This window comes from Pteropus medius, unplaced genomic scaffold (genome assembly GCF_902729225.1).
Source record: "Pteropus medius unplaced genomic scaffold, Ma_sr-lr_union100, whole genome shotgun sequence".
Lineage (NCBI taxonomy): Eukaryota > Metazoa > Chordata > Mammalia > Chiroptera > Pteropodidae > Pteropus > Pteropus medius.
The window spans coordinates 1,921,034-1,940,392 of record NW_024349505.1 but is presented as its reverse complement, the minus strand read 5'-3'; the positions used below and the strand labels follow the sequence as shown (position 1 = coordinate 1,940,392).

Genomic DNA, 19,359 nt, shown 5'->3' with positions numbered 1-19,359 from the left:
AAATAAACAAAAAAGTCCCCAAGACATTTTATTAAATAATTTCAATGCATTTTAATGGGCAAATCATATAATGCAAACTTTAGTTCAGTTCATAGGTCCCTCATTGTGATGCTTATCCTTGGTATAGCTTCATTACATTTATTGTGTTCAATTTATGAATATGTAATCATTGATAACAATGTGTATGTATAATATTAACTCCAGGTACTATCTTTAAAGAAAATCAGATGCCTATTGATTGTTAAAGTTATTTTTCCAAATGAGTGTTAATGCAAATTTATCAAGCTACTACTGAGGCATCTTAATAAGTGAATAATAAAACATAATATTCCTAGATGTTATTTATCATCTAGTTCCTGCTTATATTTGAAATTTCTCTTACTACTCTTTCATGCTCAATGTAATAAAATTAAATTTCTGATAAAATTTTAGATAGTCTCACTTCCATGTCTTTACTAACACTGCCTTCTCCCTGAGAGTCACTAAACCTCCACCATCATATCTTTAATTACAGTCCCACTGTCACAATCGACTTAAAGCACTTCCCTCATTTTTCTCAATTTTACTAGTCAGTAATCTCTGCTCCTCTCAACTTTCATAATATTTTATCTGTACTTTTTTATTTCATTAATCCTCTTTTATTAGGAAATATATAATATGTTACATCCTCTGTTAGGATTTACATTCTCTACCATAATGTATAATGTTTAAAAATAGAAGAAATCATATATATATTGTTTTATCTTGTCCTCTATTCCATCACCACTCCATCTTGTCCTTTGCCTAATTTAGAATATGATAGACTCAAAATCCAGATAGGTTATGTGATACAACCTGATGTTGTGTCACCATTGGTTATGCTGAGCTCAATGAGATATCAGTCAGAAATCTTTTGGCTGCAACTGAGAAACCCAAATTGAAATAACTTAAGCAAAATAAAAAATTCACTTTATTTAAAAGAGAAAATGGCAAGAAATCAAATCTCAAGTAGAACTGACATGCCACCAGAACTCTCTCTTTCCAGCCCTCTTCTATCTACATTGGCTTAATTCTTTTTGATGGCAGATTAACCCCTTCTACCAGTGGAAGCTTCACTGTCTCTCGAACATGCAGTCTCTTTTTGGCCACCAAGAAGCAACTGAGATTTAGATTCCTGATCTCTAGTTCAAATATCCAGCCTCAACTGCTCATGAATGAATCAAACACTGTGTACAGGCAATGGGGTTATCTAACTGGCCAAGCTCGGGTCTGATGCCCATAAAAAGTTAATAACTACAGCCAGAAAGGTGAACTTATAGGAAGACAGTAGTTCCCATTCAACTCACATGGTTAGAAAAGATGGAAGAAGCATTTCTCAAAAAGAAATACTCAGAATATAATAGCTATTTTTGGAATACAAGAAACAGATGTTGAATACAATTGATAAAAATGTTGAAGACAAACGTGTAAATACTCATTATTTGGACATAAAAAATGATCAGCCAAACCTTTTTAACCAATTTTTAATTCAAATTTTTAAAATTTACTGGATATAAATTATTGACCATAGAAATGACTATTACTATGCGTATCAGACAGAAATGTCACTTGAAATATTTGTTATCACATGGACACTGACCAATCAGAACTGATTACTAGACAATTGTGGGGGAGGGGAAACAGCACTGATGTGAGTATTAGTACATACAAATTGAATATAATTTGCCCTACTGTTAGGGCAAGTCACTAATAAATGCAATATGATTATAGACCCTCTGTGTACCATTTTATCAGGCATTTTAGTCTGCTATACTCTAATCCTAAAAATGGCAAATAATATGATAAAAATAAAAATCAGTATAGGTCCAACTTTGAATTTCTTTAATGTACATAAAATCACTTAGAGAAACTATTAAAATACAGAGTCTATACCCCCATCTTCAAACATTATTTACTATTAGGCTTGGAGTTGAACCCAGTAGCACAAAATTTTAGTAAGGTTTTCAGATTTTTCTGAGGTCATTGGCTCTCCGTTCTGCAATACACTTGGAGAAACACTGCTCTAAATTTCCACTTACGGAAAAGCACCTTAGTTCTTTGTAAGTAATTGGAATAAATAAGAAAACCAACAACCATGAAGACATAGAAGGGGACTAATGTGCTCTCAGCTGGAAGGCTTCTGTTTATTAGGAATTAGGGTAATTTGGGATCATTTTCTAATGGCATGTAATCCCAAAGTAGGGCAACCAACTAATCTGAAAGATACAGATGTGAGAAAAGAGATGAAAATACGGTATAATGTTTCTTGAGCATATTTACCTTGATACTAAGGGCTATCAAGAAATAAGAGATATGCTGACTGAAGAAATAAGCCTAATAATCTTATCTTTAACTCTGTATCTTATAGGATTGTTTCTTTTTCCTTTCATTAGCAAACTATACCCAACAAAAGAAACTAAAGCTAAGCTGCATATGACTTGAGATATTAAAAATTGTAGCTGAAATAAACCAAGTAGCCAGGCTAGATAATCAATGATTGATGTAGTATATGTGGTATGTCTGGACTGTTATACTCTGTGATTGAAATCCCCCAACGGAGTGATGTCAAGAAAATAGCTATGGAGTTAAGGTCAGAAAACTCTTATATTTGCCCTATTTCCACCAACAGCTTTCTACATGACCTTGGGCCACTTACATGATTCCTTTGACTCTTAGCTCTTTCATCTTTAAAAGGAAGAAGAAATTAAGCTAAAGAAAACTTTATTTCTAATCTAATTATCCCATGAAACAAAGCAAAACTTAATTCCTGAATGTAATCAATTATTAAAAAGTGAGACATCTCTCATCTGTCCTTATATCATAACTATCAAAGTAAAATTAAAGAGAACTAGTTATTTCTTACTGTGCAGCTCAAAATTAGGTAATATAATTTGAAGCCTCTTATTCAAAACTTTTAATTTTGTTTTTAATATCTAGTTCAGAAATTAGCAAATTTCTTGGACCCTGGAATAAGGCTTAACACTATCTTTGGCCAGATAGGAATTATTTGAAGAACACCAAAAGGCACAACCTGGACAAAATTACTTCACAGATACTACCAGGAGTGGCTATCCTTTAAGTCGTTCTTAAGGATTAAAGCTATAAAGAATGTCTTCTTTGCAATCACAAACATTATCCAGAAGAGAAGAGAGAATACATGGATTTGGCTCCTATTAGCCAATAATATCAGTAATATCTTGGTAATATAAAGACACAGATCCAGGTTTTGAAGAGCCTGAGATGTATAATTATGAGACTCTCTTTAATTAAAAGTATACAAAAGCATTAATATAAAAGTCGATTCTCAAGGGAATTTTTATTTAGAATGGAAAAATGAATCGAAACAAATTACTGGAGCTTTAGAGGTTCAGGTCCCTTTATTCTGAGACCTCTTTAAACAATTTACTAAAAATAATTACATAAAAATATCTTCTATGGGCGAGGCAGATAAGGGTATAGGGGTTAAATATTTTGTGACAGAAGGAAATTTAACTTTGGATGGTGAACACACAATGCAATATACATATGACGTTAGTATTGAATTGTACACTTGAAACCTATTTGATTTTATTAACCAATGTCACCCTGATAATTTTAATTAAAAAAATGTTTTCTAAATTCAACCTTACTTTTACTGCCCTTCTACAACATTTGACAGTATTCAGCAACTGCCAGCACTCACAGGGACTTGTGCAAGTAACAGTATTAAGTTTAAAAAGCATCGTGATAAATCATGTATTATTAAATCATCAGTTTAACAGGCAGACAAGGAACAAGAATATTACAGAATGAATGTTGAGATCCGATGAAGAGATTAGAAGCTGACTTTAGGGACTGCTTCAGATGGGTAGTCAAAGGTAGCCACTGGACAGGATGTCTGGGAGTCTTCATATGGGGGCTTAACTAGTATGAGGATGTTAAAGATAAACTTCTCATCATTGGATACACTCAGAGAGATATCACTAGCACACCAAACCCTGCTATGAAAGAGAGACACAGGAAAAAAAGAAGACAGGAGGAAATAAAAGAAAAGAATTTGGAAAATGTTGTGGTAGAGCAGAAGGAGGATATGAAAAAAAGAAATAGAGAGAAAACATTAGAAAGAGATAGAGAAGTGCTTAACCATCTGTTATGAATGAAATGATAGTACTAATCACTCAGTTCACTTATTGTATATCAGGCTCTGGCATGCAGTGAACATAAAACTGGGAAAAAATTGAGGGAATTAACCTGTTAGAACAGGACATTACATTAATGATAAATTCTCTCTATTCCCTCGGTTTAGAAAAATGAGACACAGGTCACTGACCTGTCAGAGATGGTACAGTCTAGTCATTAGCAGAGCCAGATCCAGAAGCCTAATCTCTTTGATGAGAAAACATCAATGATATTTTCTCTGGCTGCTTTTCAGAAAAAATAAAAAAATAAAAAAAATTAAAAAAAAACATAATCTTTCTGTCCTCGGTGAATTTAAACACTTTCCATCTGAAGTCATCCACATTCTTCCTTCAAGGCCCATCTCAAATCGATAATGAAGGAATGAATAAATAAAATAATTAATTATGAATGCATAAAAGTTTTTGGGGTTTTTTTGCCAAAGGTAACCTTTTCTGCTTTTGCATGTCCAGTGTATCTTGCCTGCATATTTTAGAGCATTTATCTTACTCTGCCTGAGTTTCTTTCTCTCCTCTTTCATCCCACACACACAAAGAATTACACACAGAGCTATACGTGCAAATATGTCTATAAACAAAGACACCCCCCAAAACCCACACAAAATCCTCAGAAAAGCATCTGTGCTAACTCATAACTGTGTTGTCTATGGTACTTTACACATAAGGATTTCCTAAAAATTATTTTTTGGGAAGAAATTAGCTCCAAGGCTGCCTGAGGGCACTAGGCACTGGAATTCACCTGGCCTCAGCTAGTGCACTATTTTCTGATAGGTGAAAATCCTAGCCAATCTTAGATGGCTTTGATGGCCATCTAAGTGTAAATATAACTTGTCCAGAACTTATCCTGAGCTTCCTTCTCTCATTGCATTATCTAGTCAGATCCCTCCTTCTGAATATCTTATAGGTATTCAACTAAATACTTCTAAAATGAAAGTCATCAGCTTTCATTTTACATATGTATCACCAAAATGTCAGTCCTCTATTCAAAACTCCTGTGACTCCTGATTATTTACAGATTAAAGTTTGAATGTTTTACTCTGATGATCAAGTCTCTCTATTTTTAAACTTCCTTTATATTTCCCAAAGTGCCTAGATTATTTCCCTTCACATTTCAATGTGCCAGAAAAACTGGTCTTTTTATTTCTGGTGATTTCCCATCTCTCTATCTTTATTCCTACAGTTCCATTTACTTTCTTTCCTATCTTTTCCTGTATTGCTGTATTCTTATATATTCTGCATTCTTATAACCATTCTTATAATCCCCTCAAATGCTTTATGAATACCTCGTTCATGGCACTTATCACTTTCTATCTTGCATTAAAATTATTTTGATATATAGTTTTGATAATTTTCCAATTATTTTGAGTATTTATTGTTTCTTTTTAAGAATACACTTGTCAAGAGCTTGAGCACACAATCCATGGCTGATTTATCTTTATAATGCCCACAATGCCTAGCAAAATGCTTGCATATTATAGATGTTCAATAAATGTATGTTGACTCAGTAAATAAGTATTCATTTATTTGGTACTGCTAAAATTTGGATACCTTTACTTATTTTTTTAAAAATCGACAATTATTTACCATGAGAAATGCTCATAGATATTTATTTCCTCTGTAATATAATCAATACCTAAACTATCAGCATTGATTAACACTTTAAATAATTAGTATTTTAGAAGTTATGAACATTTTACATTCCCACCAGCAGTATATAAGAGTTCCTTTTTCCCCACAACCTCTCCAACACTTATTACTTATGCAGAGCCTCATGGACATGGATAATAGTTTAGTAGTTACCAGAGGGCAGGAGGGGGAAAAGGGAGATAAATATGGGTAAAGGGGATTAAATATATGGTGACAGAAGGAAATTTAACTTTGGGCGGTGAACACACAGTACAATACACACATGATGTAGAATTGAACTGTATACTTAAAACCTATGATTTTTATCAATCAATGTCACCCCAACGAATTTAATTTAAAAAAATATTTTTTTTAAAGATGAGAACATATAAAATCCAATCCTTAAGGAAAGATAAGAATTTCATCATAACGATTGAATCTAAGTGTACTCTTTATTTCAATGCATCAAAAATTTAGCATCATCAAACAGACATTAACAACCAAACCACAGTGCTTTTCAATGTAACCAATCACAGGATTGAAAAGAAACTGTGACATTCGTTTTATGCTTAAAGGCTATTCTTTATTTCCCAGGTGTGATGGGAGAATACGAGCCAAAAATTGAGGTCCATTTTCCTCTCACAGTTACAGCTGCTAAGGGAACAACTGTTAAGATGGAGTGCTTTGCACTCGGCAAGTAAGTACATATTCTTCTATAATTAGACACAATTGTATATTAAAATGTGACATACCTTATTTTTGAATCACTTATTTTGCTAGCTTTTATTTTTCCAGAAGTTCCTTGTCTATTTATTTTTTATAAGAAGTGCAAATGGGAATTGATGAAGTAACCAATTATAATTATCTTTCTAATCATTTCTATGAACAATAATGTATTTAGTTTTGCTATTTTAACCTAAAGGAAACTTCTTTAAATAAAGGAAGAGGATTACACTTCTGCCTATGTATCTTAAAATTTCAGTATTCTTAAATTTTGTTCAGCAACTATATTAATAAAAAGAGGATAAAAGGATAAGGTGCTACCTGCTCCTCATGTATAGAATATAGATTTTGATAAGATATAATAAGACAATGGTATAAAAATCATAAAGATAATAATTACAGTGAGCCAATAGATTACTTCAGTATCTTCTGAAGTAATGATAGCATGATAGCACCAGCTGTCAATATGTACAACATGTAATCATTCCCCAAATCAGAAAGATGATTTATATCACACTTTAATGCCTGCTATACTTAATGATTCTATTTCTGAGAGTTTAAATCCCATGATATATAATTACTTGTCAATGATGTTTACAATATGAGTATTGGGTGTAGAGGCAGAAGTAGAATTTTGATTATATTTGATTAGAGCATTATGACTTATTTTAAACAGAATGTTGTTGTTGTTGTTGTTTTTAGGGTGATAAGACCTCAGAGTCCTTTCTAGACTCTATAATTATAATTTGCATAACTGCATCTCTGTCAGAGTTACTAATCATTTACTTCAGTTGTGGTGAGCTACTGGCAGCATAACTATAAAGTACTTAGAGATAAAAAAAAATGCTGTATGAATGTGCTTAAGGTAGATTTAGTGTATGGGTGAGGAAAATATTAGTAAATATGAGAAATTTAGCTAGTAAAATAAGGTTTAGGGCACAAACATAGTAAACACTATGCTTTCTAATTTCAAGATAGATTGAAACAGCACATATGTACAATTCTATTTCAATCTAAGGAGAAGCAGGATCATAATAAACAAAAAACAAATCATGTGGTCATTCTTTTAACTAAAATGTGAGTAAAAATATGTTTCAAGAACTTAAAATTCATTGAGGAAGTATTTGGACAGATAACCGAGGAAGGCTTCTAAACACAAAGATATAGTTAAATGCACATATTTAAATAATATCTTAAAAATTGTATTTTTCATCATTTGCGCATGTTGTTGTGTCAGGTATGCCTGAACGTCCAAAGTAAGCAGCTTAATTCTGACAAATACAAAAATAATATATTTTGGTTTGGTTTGATGTCAAAGGTTTTAGTATATCCTGCAGTTAAATAATTCTTAAATGCCAGTATTTTCACTAAAGCCCCAAACAAAAGGAGGTCATACTATAAAACAAATTAAAGAACTGGATTTACGGAGTAAAAAACAATATGAGATATTTTCTCAGGCAAGCTTATTTGTAAGTTAGATGTGTTTGCTTTTGGAAATCTTTAAATATGCTTGGTAAATTGATCATTAAAGTCCCTTTCATTCTAGGTAAGATCCAACAGTCAAAATATGTTTTTTTAATACTTTATTTTCTCCAACTTCTTCATTCCTTCTTTGCTATGCCCTCTCCACACTTCACTCCGAATAAATACATAAGTAAACAGGAAAATAAAGAAGACACACACTGTCAAGATGGTCTCTGTTGTTCATTTGATTTCCTTTTGGGGAAGTGTTACAATTATGATTTTAAAAAAAAGGTATAAAGAGATCTACTTGTACCTAACCCAACACTCTGATGAAAGTAAAAACGGTCAAGGAATAACACCTTTACTTATGTTAATGCTTTTACAGCACATTATCACAGGAGAAGATCATCAGTGCATCCCAACGTGATGACAGCAATTTCAAATTAATACCTGAGCATATACTTAGTTCCCACAGATCACCTGAGCCGCTTGCGCTTTAACAGTTACATGGTTCTCTAGTGGATCTTTTGTTGTCCAAGAACTTTAGTATTTGTCATTGGATATCAAGTAGGACCTTGCCACTCAAGCTGATTTTTGCTCTCATTCTGTTCACATGGAGTGTTTCAACCACATGTACCTCATATAGTATTATAATCAAATTCTGGCATAGAGCTTATTGAGCTATTTTCTGTCTAGCCTTTGCACTTGCTGTTCCCTCTATTAGGAACACTGTTCTCTATTCTTTTCGTGTTGGATCCCACTTATCCTCTAGCCTCCACTTAAATATCAGCTTCTAAAGAGGCTATCGGTGAATACCTTCTCTAACTCACACTCATCATTCTCTACCTGAATACTTGTATTTCTTTCTTCATAACTTTTACCACAGTTTTAAATTATTTACTTTCGCATTTCTCTACTTTAAAAAATTTCTCTCTGCATCAGTCAGGAATTCAACTGAAAACAGGATCCAACTCAGATGGTTCAAACGAGTTTAGTAAAAGCACAAATTAAAGATTTGTAAGCAGAGTTAAGAGGACCAAGAAAGGAAACTGAGGCATTAGTAGACTAGTGATAGCAAGATATCATTCTCACCCCTAAGCCAGAATAAGCAAGGGGGAGGAGACAGTGTCATCAGAACCAGAGAGAGCGAAGACATGGAATAGGCCATGGGCCACCCAGCAGGAGCTGTGGTAACCATAGTTGTGAAGATATGCATTAAAAGAGCATGACCAAGGAAAAGGTCAGGAAATTAATATCCTGACTTCTTTTTCCTCATTTCTTATGACCTCCTCTGATGGCTCTCAAGACAGCCAGAAGCCAGCTTGTAGGCCCAGAGGTGCAGTTGGCGGTACACAAAGCAAGGCAGAGAGCGTGGGAGAAGAGGAGAGTAAGGGAAGCAAACAGAATAACCAGCAAGTCCCCTTTGTTGAGTTTTACAGCACCTGAGAAAAGGAATCATGACTGCATTCTTCACTTATGTATTCCTAGTGCCTACCACAGCACGTAGCACACAGATGGAATTCAGGAATATTTGTTGAAGAAACTAATGAACTCAGACATATTGTGTCTATTTAAGCCAATCAACTATTTGTCATTAACAGTTAATAAATAATAGCTTATTTATGCATAAAGACTTTTGACTAACTCCTATTCTCCCAAACAAATCCACCTATATCCACTCCACGCCTGTCTCTTGCCTTCTCGTCTTTTCTATTTTATGTCCAAATTTACACTTGTATTCTTATCCACACCTTTTCCTATCCTTGCCTCACTCTAGCAATATCTTTCTCTCTTAGACTTACAATTTCTCCTTTTCTTTTGATTTTATTCTCAAAGCTTATTATCACATTTATTCATTCTTACTATTTAACAAAAACAACCTTCAATCCCAGAAAAAAAAAAAAAAACCTTCTCTTTATTGACCCTTAGGAAAGATTTGTTTGTTTCCTTTGACAGGTAGAATTTGTCTTTCAACAACTGTCTCTAACTTCCTTTCAAGAGTACTGTGTCCACTGGTTAAAAATAGACCTGGGAAATAGCAAAGATACCCCTTTTTTCCTAACTAAAGTCTCTGGGCTGAATGCTGAGCAAGAAAAGTCATGTCTACTCCCTGAATATGCCACCAACCACTTAAAATTGCTATGTAATAAAGTAGTTACCCAAAGGCAGCTAATTAAGGTGGCCTGCCTCTCGACTTCTACTCTTAATATTCTGCCTGAGTGGGCTGATGAGCGGTCAGCAAAAGAGAATTTAAAAAATTTTTATTTCCAACTTTGACCCAGACCATTTCTCTCCTTTCAGGAAACATTACATCTACATTATTAGAAGGCAAATGGATATTATTATATTCTTAGAGCAGTGTAGGGAAAGAGTCCTACTGCCTCTGCTGACAACACATTTTTCCTGTGACAACTTTTTTCGTCAAAAACTTCTACATTATACCCAACCTAATTCTGCTAGTTTAATCCAGTACTGTTGGAATTTCACCCCCTCCCCACCTTGTTGAAGCTGGAGAACAGCTTGTGAGCATTCTTTTGACACTAACCTTCCATATGTCTAAAACAGCCTTTTATTTCCAAAGTAAGTAAACTCCAATTTTTAACACTTTGCTGTATTTCCCAAGTCTTTTTACACCTTTGTTTCCCTATGGATACTCTTTAAGCATTTCCCATTTTTTCTGGGGAAATTATCTTTACAGAACTAACCAACACCAAAACAGTATATCACAATTACTTTATGCATAAATTCTCTACTCAGTATTTTATAATTCTATTTGCAGAGAGATTTCTAGGAGTAACTAGTACATGTCTGTTGTATTCTACTGCAGCAGCCTATGAGAAACCATTTGATGTTGGCTAAGTTGAGATTTAGTAGAGGTTTCTTTAGAAGAAAACTTACAGTTTATAGCTTTTCTGTTGACTTTGTACTTAACTTCAGATTAGGCAGGTTAGTGAACTTGTATAATATTGAGATCATAAAATTCTAACCTAAAATTATTTGTCTTCTGCTATTTTCCTTTAAAAACACAGAAAAAGTATCAGCTTATATATTTTTAAATTATCCATGCAACTATGGCTCCATTAATTTAATCCTCTGAACACCTTTAAGAACAGATTACACAGAGGTAAACATCCTTTTCAAGAGAGTAAAAACATAGTTTGTGGATACAATGGAACAGCACTCTGACATAGTTTGAAAGTGTGACCTTAACAATACAAAGAAATTTCCCACTTTGGCCTATTGAAGATACATGAGATTATGTCATGGGTCAGAGAAAATTCAAGAGAAAGAAAATCTGCCATTGTTGTCATCATTTTTACTTTATAGTTACAAGTAAAGAATCCCTTAGAACCCTAATAAATATTTCAGTTTAATAATTCTCTTTATATGTTGTATATAATTGAAAGTTGGTGACATTTTCAACTGGTTGTACTGTTTTTAAGTCTAGTGTATATAAGTTGTTAACTAGGTAAGACAGTAAAATGAGAGCTTTCAAGTATGTAGAGTTAGTAACTGCTAGAAGAAGCTTCCATCTCTAGGGCTTGTCCTACAAGAGCTGGAAAAACTCAAACTAGATTACATTGCTGCTTCAGGAAGAGTGCACTGCTAAGGTTCAAGTCACATGAATCTCAAGCAGACAAGAACCAGACTGAGAGGGAGCAGTGTGTGTCTTTCTCTCCTCTAGCCTTGCAGTCTCCCTCTAGCGCCCCCTCTTGGCAGTCCTTCTGTGGTCCTGTAACTGTTCCTTCAGTCTAAAATACAGCAGGCCCTCAAATAAGTGTATCATTCAACATTTAACATTGTTTTGTTATAATGTTCATGAGAAAAAAAATTAATTCCCATCCCAGGTTGCTGTCTGTTTGGAGTTTGTACATACTCTCCATGTCTGCACGGGTTTCTCCAGAGACTCCGGTTTCCCTCAACATCCCAAAGATGTGCATGTGATGTAAATTGGCATGTCTACATTGCCCCAGTCTGAGTGAGTGTGGGTGTGGGTGTGAACACACCTTGAAAAGGAAGGGTGTCCCATCCAGGATGGGTCCCACCTGTGTCCTGAGCTGCCGGGACAGGCTCTGGCCACCGTGACCCTGACCCGTAATAAACAGGTTGGAAAATAATTATCTTACTTTCTTTTGTTAATCTTTCTTAAATGTACATATAGCTCACATTTATTTCAATGTTTAATATTATAAGTGTTTGGAATTTATATTTAGAAGTTTGGTGATGTTTTTGTGACCAGAAGTGGGAACTTAACTCCTGTTTAGCCTATAGTAAAATTGTTTTCATTATAGTTTTGCTTAAAGTCACAGTTTCCAAGAACCTGTCTACAATGTTAAGTCTTACTGTATTCTGTCCTCACACTCCCATTCAGTCTTCAAGACAGGTCAAATGCCATTTCTCTGTTAAATCCTACCTGCTTTACTTGAGACCCAATCTCTTACCTTTGGAACTAATGACCACCCGTATTTTTCCATCTAGCCTGCCTGCATTGAGGTGATGTGTATTTCTGTCATCTTTACTGTAGTACATTTTGGATCCCTAGAGTATTTTTATATGCAGCAGGTGCTGAATATGTTTACTGAATTTAATTCAGGCATGAGAAATATGTTCAATCTTTTATAACAAGAGGTATGTTATTTCCTTGGTTTGGTCAGATAGAAGTCTCCAGATGCCTTTCACATGTCTTGGCCCTGAAAATTCTGACCACATTGTATTAGCTACAGTTTTTTGGCATCTTTCATTTCATCAGGTGACCTTTTGCAGACCCCAGAAAGATCACCAGTTATGCCATATAGCCGCCAACAACTAAAATATAAGATTTGGTCACTGATGCTTAAACGACCCTGTGCACAAGGGCAAATTTAGGGTTATTCAGTAATAAAAAAAGCCATATGCTATAAAACAACATCAGTTCATCTACTATGACAATCCTGCAAGCAAATAGTGTTACAGACAGATTTTTTTTTCACTTTACATGTTCCTTATCTTGCTTTTGCAGCCATTAACACACAATCAGATCAGCTGTGTTCAAAAGGCCTTGAACCAGTTACTGTAATAATTACGTGAATGACCTTTCCAGACGCATCTGAAACCAGGTGGTGAGGTAAAAGAAAAGAACACATTCAATTTCCTGCCCTTTTTAGTTCCTGCTTATCTCTCTTTCAGATAGCTTTTACAAATCACCTTTTGTTGTACTCCATCAAATGCCTATTAGGGAACCAAGACATCAAATAATTTTTTTTTCTTTTTATATGTTTATTGAAAGTAAGAAAGTAACCAGTTATCAATTGATAAAGTCGTTTTTACTGTAGTTTATGTTTTCTTTTCCTCAGTCCTTAGCCAAGCTGTCTCAAATGGCTGTTCTCATATCCCATTGTAACTGTGAGAATGACAAAAATTCCTCTGAGACTTCCCACAGTCTGCAACTAGCAAACGTTCCTAAAAGAAACTGGTCTTTAGTTACAGATTAATTATTTATTAATACTATTTTGAACTGCCAGTCACTAAGGGCTGTAGAAATTAAAATAAATAAGAATTGTACATATTTGTCTATCAAACCAAGATCAAATCACTTAATTGTTAGAGTGATAGAAGATCTGGGGAAAGGAGTTAGTCACTGGGCATAGAAATCAATAAATGTTTAGATGTCACAGGAAAGTAGTACGTTATGGAGTTCAGAAAATTACCTTGTGAGCTATTAGTTGCTTCAGTATTGTTGAAACTAAGGATGCATCCTCATTTCAGATGGTACCCAAAGGAGATGGGTGCTAAGAGAACCTTGACGATCACATAGCTCAATATCAATTTGTAGATAGGAAACTGATATTCAGCAGGGAAGAGCTAGACAAAGACATGTGAGCTTGCTGGCCAGGCTAATGGTTCGATGCTTCTTCATTTGATGTTCTTTATATTTTCAACATTCTTCCATAGTACCAACTATGGAAGGGAATGTTTTACTTACTTATTTACTTTTGCACTCAGAGGTGCCATCTAGTGCTAGAGAACCAATAATTCACATAATTTTTTACACTTGAAGTCACAGTTAACTGATATATGTCCAACTTTTCTAGGTCTGTCTTAGGACCACTTAAACTGCCTCATCAGAAAACCTGAATGCTTGCACAAGGCCTCACGGCAAGGAAGCTATAGAGGTAGAACCAGGTCTCCTGATTCTAAAACTAATGCATTTCTCAACTTACCATACCACTTTTCAGTTGCTGAGAGTAATTTCCATTTTATCATAGCAAATTTTTTTGTATGCACTTAAGTATCTCAATGTTTGAGAATTAGGAATACGCTAGACAAGCCACCAAGGGCATAAAGCAAAAGATAATCCCAAAATGACTGAGATTTTTACTTGGATCAGTTTAGATTCATCCAACAACTTTATTTTGGGTGAACCTCCCTGGAGCTTTCATAGAATAACCTCTTCCACTGGATTTTGATTGTGGATCAGAAAATGGTTGACCATTAACATTCACAAAGAGGATATAAGGAATCAGTATTTCCCTCAGGAGTTTCTAACTCCTATCTCATCCCCCTCCAAAAAAATTTTACAAGATACATAATCTTGATACCAGAGTAAGCCTTTAATGCAGCAAAAATAGAAGAAATTTTAACCAAAAAGTTGTCAAAAATCTCAGTATACTTAAAACTTAACCCTACCTAGGACTGTATGCTTTCCATATCTCACTTAAATTCTAACCACATCTCCTTTCTGACATAGTTTCTCAATGGATTAAAAACAAGAATACATTTAGGTAAATTCTTTATCCTTCTGACCTCAGTTTCCTTATTTTGAACCCTTCCAGTCTTGATTTCTGTGTTTTATGTAATCGGCCACCCACGAATTCTCACTGAGTGTTTTAATAGAAATTAAAATTAAAATTTTAAATTTAAATTAAAATCTTTTCTAATAGTGATAGAATACCCATATTATACTCTTAAAATTTACTTAAATAACTGCAAATATGCTGGAGTTTCTTTATTTCTCATTCTGGTCAATACGCTTAATTACAACACTTAATATTTAAAGCTAACAAAGGATATGTATGTTAGTGATATGTGTCTTACTGATTCATTGTACTGAAAGTGATATGTATCTTACTGATTCATTGTACTATGCACTAAGCTTACTTGTCATATGTTTATTTTTGTCATGTTGGTATTGTTTGAGCTAAGGTAGCATCGAAACTTGTCCACTAGAGAAAGATGAGTTTAGAATGTTAAGGTGTTTTCACACACAATTCTTAGAATGATTTGATGCTAAGTTGGAAATTTAGGTTCCAAACATGATTTTCAGTGGGTGAGTCACACATACATGATAGTATTTAAGACATTTTCATTTTGTATTTTTTATTTCAATAACTGAAAATTTTAATGTCATGATCATGTATAACTTACTGATATGTTACATCTTCCTTGACACCACCCTCTCCCTAACTTCGATAGACGGGTATCCCGCCTCGAACCCTAAACATTATCATTGGCCTCTTTCAATCTTTTTTTGTAAAATTCCCTCATATCCACTTCTTTTTTTCTTTTCTATCTGCCACAACTATAGTTAAATCTATCATTATTTAACTAATTTCATGCTCCAATTTTTTCTGCAAGCAAACTAGAGATATCCTTTAAAAAAAAAATCACTACACTGATGTTCCACCAGCTTTGGGAATTTCTCCTAGTGTTGTTGACTATCAAGTTCCACTATATATTTTTTATCAGTTCTGTTTTCTACAGTTTGTAGACCTTTACTCCTGATTTTCATATCGCTTCCTTTTCCGTTCAGCCTAGTACTTCTTTTAGACTTTTGATTTGATTGTTGATTCCAACTTCACCTCTTAATTTTGTCTACTTGAGATTCTTCAATATCTTGTTCCATAGCCTATGGGTTCAGATTGGTTCCTATAACTCCAACTGAAATGCAGCTCCTATACCCACCCTCATCTACTACATAATGAGTGTTTACTGACACTGGAGGTGACCACTGAGGCTGTCACTTGAAATACAACCTTTGAAGTTATCTCATTCTTTCTTCCTTTTCATCTTCATCTGTTTAATTATCATAATTGTCTCTTAAATTCATTCCCACTTAGTTGGTGCAAAGTGAACATTTGTCTACTGAATTAAATAATTCATCGACATAACAAACATGTATATGTGCTCAAGGGGAAGCAGATATAAACTAGCGTACTAAGGAATTCTAAGCTTGAGACCACATATGCATAGGCATTTAGATTGTAAAATTAAAAGCTGAATGGTTCTATTAGGCTGCACCTCAGAGAATGGCTTTACCTTCATGTAGTCTCGTGCAGTAGTGTCTGTTCCTACTTGTCCAAGTTTCATAAACATAATATTGACAGTTGATATATGAGCCCTCGTATGATTGAGTTGCCCTTCTAAAGTCACTCTGATGAATCGTTTTTTCTTTTATTAATTACATATTTAAGTTAGTGGTTTCTTTGGGGTTTTTTGGGAGACACTTTAACCTCAGCACCACATACTTAGAAATCAAATTCTGTGATCTAATATCAGAAATATTTCTATGAATACCAAATCCCATCAAATCTAGTGCAAGTCTTATTCTTCCCAATTCAGAATTCATCCTGAAATTCAGGATGCATCATATCTGTACGCTTGTATGCTTTTTTCCAAAATATTTGGTACAGAAGAAAACTTTCCCTTATATCTCTGATGACTATGACACCAGGATACAGAAGACCACATATAAAGTTTGTTTGTTCACTTATGTTCTTTTGAGTAACCAGAGACATAATTCAGTCTTTGTGTTTGGAATAGCTCTCTCGGGGCATGATGAAACTTGGAAATAGATGCCATTGAATTGAAGTGGGGGGAGAATTAAATCACAGGGAAAAGACTGTTAATTGAATTGTATTTTTCAAAACCATCTCCTATGCCTTTATCTTAAGAGTGACCTTAGCTAGCTTTTATTTATTCTTTTAACTATATTTATTATAAAAAATTACTATGAATTTAAAACATTTCAACTTTATATTCTTCACTTCTATGTTTTGAAACTAATAGTACTTTTTAAATATGCAATTAAATAAAATGTATCTGCATGCATAATGTATAATGTATAATCAAAGTGGTTCTGGATTGTCTTACAGCTCGTACATTGTTGCCTTAGATAAATCATTTTGTGATTCTTCATTCTACCTAAGCATTTTCTATTTCACATGGCAGTGAAGTAGAGGATTTTATTCTTTTTTTATTTTGGTACTTTTTGCATTCATTGTCCTTGGTTGTGTGCTTGATTTTCAGTGGGTGAGTCATACATACATGGCAGCATCTGCAGTAATTAGATTTATTGTATTGCCTATACAAATGACACGTGTGTGTGTGTGTGTACTAATGGTCAAATCTGCAGAAAAAATATCTCAAGACAGAGAATGTGAAGACATAAACTAAACATCTGTCATCCTGTTTTTCTTTACTCTTTTTTTATTTGCAATGTAGTATAGCAGCATCTACCTTCTGTTCCTGTCACTGTTTTTGTGAGTAGCCGTGTGGTACAAAATAGTCTTCATGTCAAATCTTTACAATAATATTTTTTGTCTGAAGAATTTTAGCTGATAGCCAATAGATACAAAAATAATATTCAATGGGGACATGTGTCATCTGCTGTTTTATAATACAAAAGGCAAATCGTAAATACTTTTGGACATTTCTATTCCCTAATTTTCCTTTTATCTGGGCATCAAATCAATCCGGTTACAACTTTAAAATGTCTTATTTATGGCCATTTTCTCAAAGGAAGGTACGTTATGAAATCAGGTCACTTGTTTTATACATCCCTGCAGAGAAATGTAGCCTTCTAAACATTTATGAAAAGAAAACACACATCGGTGTTTCCTGCACAGACACATAGGGGAAGAACATTTTCCTGTCTCCACCTCTGTGTAATTCCATTACATTTAGCCATTCTATTAAGAAAATGAATAGCTGTATAATATACCCCAAAGCACACATTTTAAAAAAATTAACAACTATGAGAACCAGGTATATATTATAATCGATGGTAAGTTGTAGCATAATTGACAATGTTTTCTTTCTTAGTCATTCTTAAAATCTTAAAATCAGAAGTATCTTGGATATGATGAATGAGAGTAATTAAGGCTAAAATATCATGTATGTTAAACCCTGACTTAATGATGAAGTCAGTCAGAACCTGAATGAGGATATGATCTTCTTGCTTTTATGTGTGGTTTAACTTTTTATATCTGAATTAATAAACAAAATATCTTTCCTACAGCATTGGAAAGCTATTAGAAAACTGGTTGTAGACTGCATATTTTTATCTTATTAAGTCAACAAAAGTTATTCTATCATCAACTCTCAGTTATCTCCAAACATATCATCTGTGATATTCTACACACAAACACCTTCTGAAAGAGAAGATTGAAATATAAAGGAAGCTAGTCCAGAAGAATCCCTCTGTCCATTGTCTTCATTATTTCTTGAATCTCTGGGTTTTATTGACTGTGTGTCACAAATAACAGAAAATAGAAGAAACATAAAAAGTGATATCTGAAGAGATTATGCATAAAATGGTTAGTTACCCTATTAGGTTCTTATTTTGCTTTCATTTTGGAATTAAAGGAGTAAAACAGAAAGAATAAATATTCTAGTACATTTTCAGTGACTAAAATGTGTAGAGAAAATAAAATCTGTTGTTAGAAGTCCAATTAGGTAAATTAGCTGTATTGCTCAAGTTTTTCTTCAGGCTGCTTCTTAAAAGCTTTACTAAAGTATAATTAGCATACAATAAAATGTTTAAAGTATGCATTGTGATACATTTTAACATATGTATACATCCATGAAACCATCACATAGCCACATAATTAACATGTCCAGAACCTATAAACATTTCTGTATGTACATTTGTACTCTTTCCCTTCTTCCCATCATGCATTCCCAGCCCCAGGAAACCACTGATCTCTGTTCTGTCACTATAGATTAGTTTGCATTTTTCTAGAGTCTTATGTAACGCAAATAATACATTATGCATTTTTTTTTTGGTCTGGCTTCCTTCACTAAGAATAATTATCTTGAGATTCATGTAAGTTGTTGGATATGTCAATAGTTCATTAATCTATATTGCTGAGTAATATTCTATTTTATGATATGCCATAATGTGTTCATGTATCCACCTGTTGATGGACATTTGGGTTGCTTCCAAGTTTCATCTGTTACAAATAAAATTTCAATGAACGTTTATTCATAAGTCATTGTATGCACATAAGCCTTCATTTCCCCCTACATAATATGTTAAATATTTCCTCTAAGTTCTTGAATATAACTAACATAGTTGCAATAACTGTTGAATGTT

General features: G+C 33.8%; 1 protein-coding gene across 1 annotated transcript in view; it reads left to right on the top strand.

Annotated features, from left to right (window-relative positions):
• The window catches only part of CNTN5 (contactin 5), a 1,114,755-nt gene that overhangs the window by 805,240 nt on the left and 290,156 nt on the right, over positions 1-19,359 (top strand). The window contains exon 9 of the mRNA XM_039881982.1: positions 6,414-6,516. Coding sequence (XP_039737916.1) covers positions 6,414-6,516 — 103 coding nt within the window. The remainder of the gene's footprint in view (positions 1-6,413; positions 6,517-19,359) is intronic.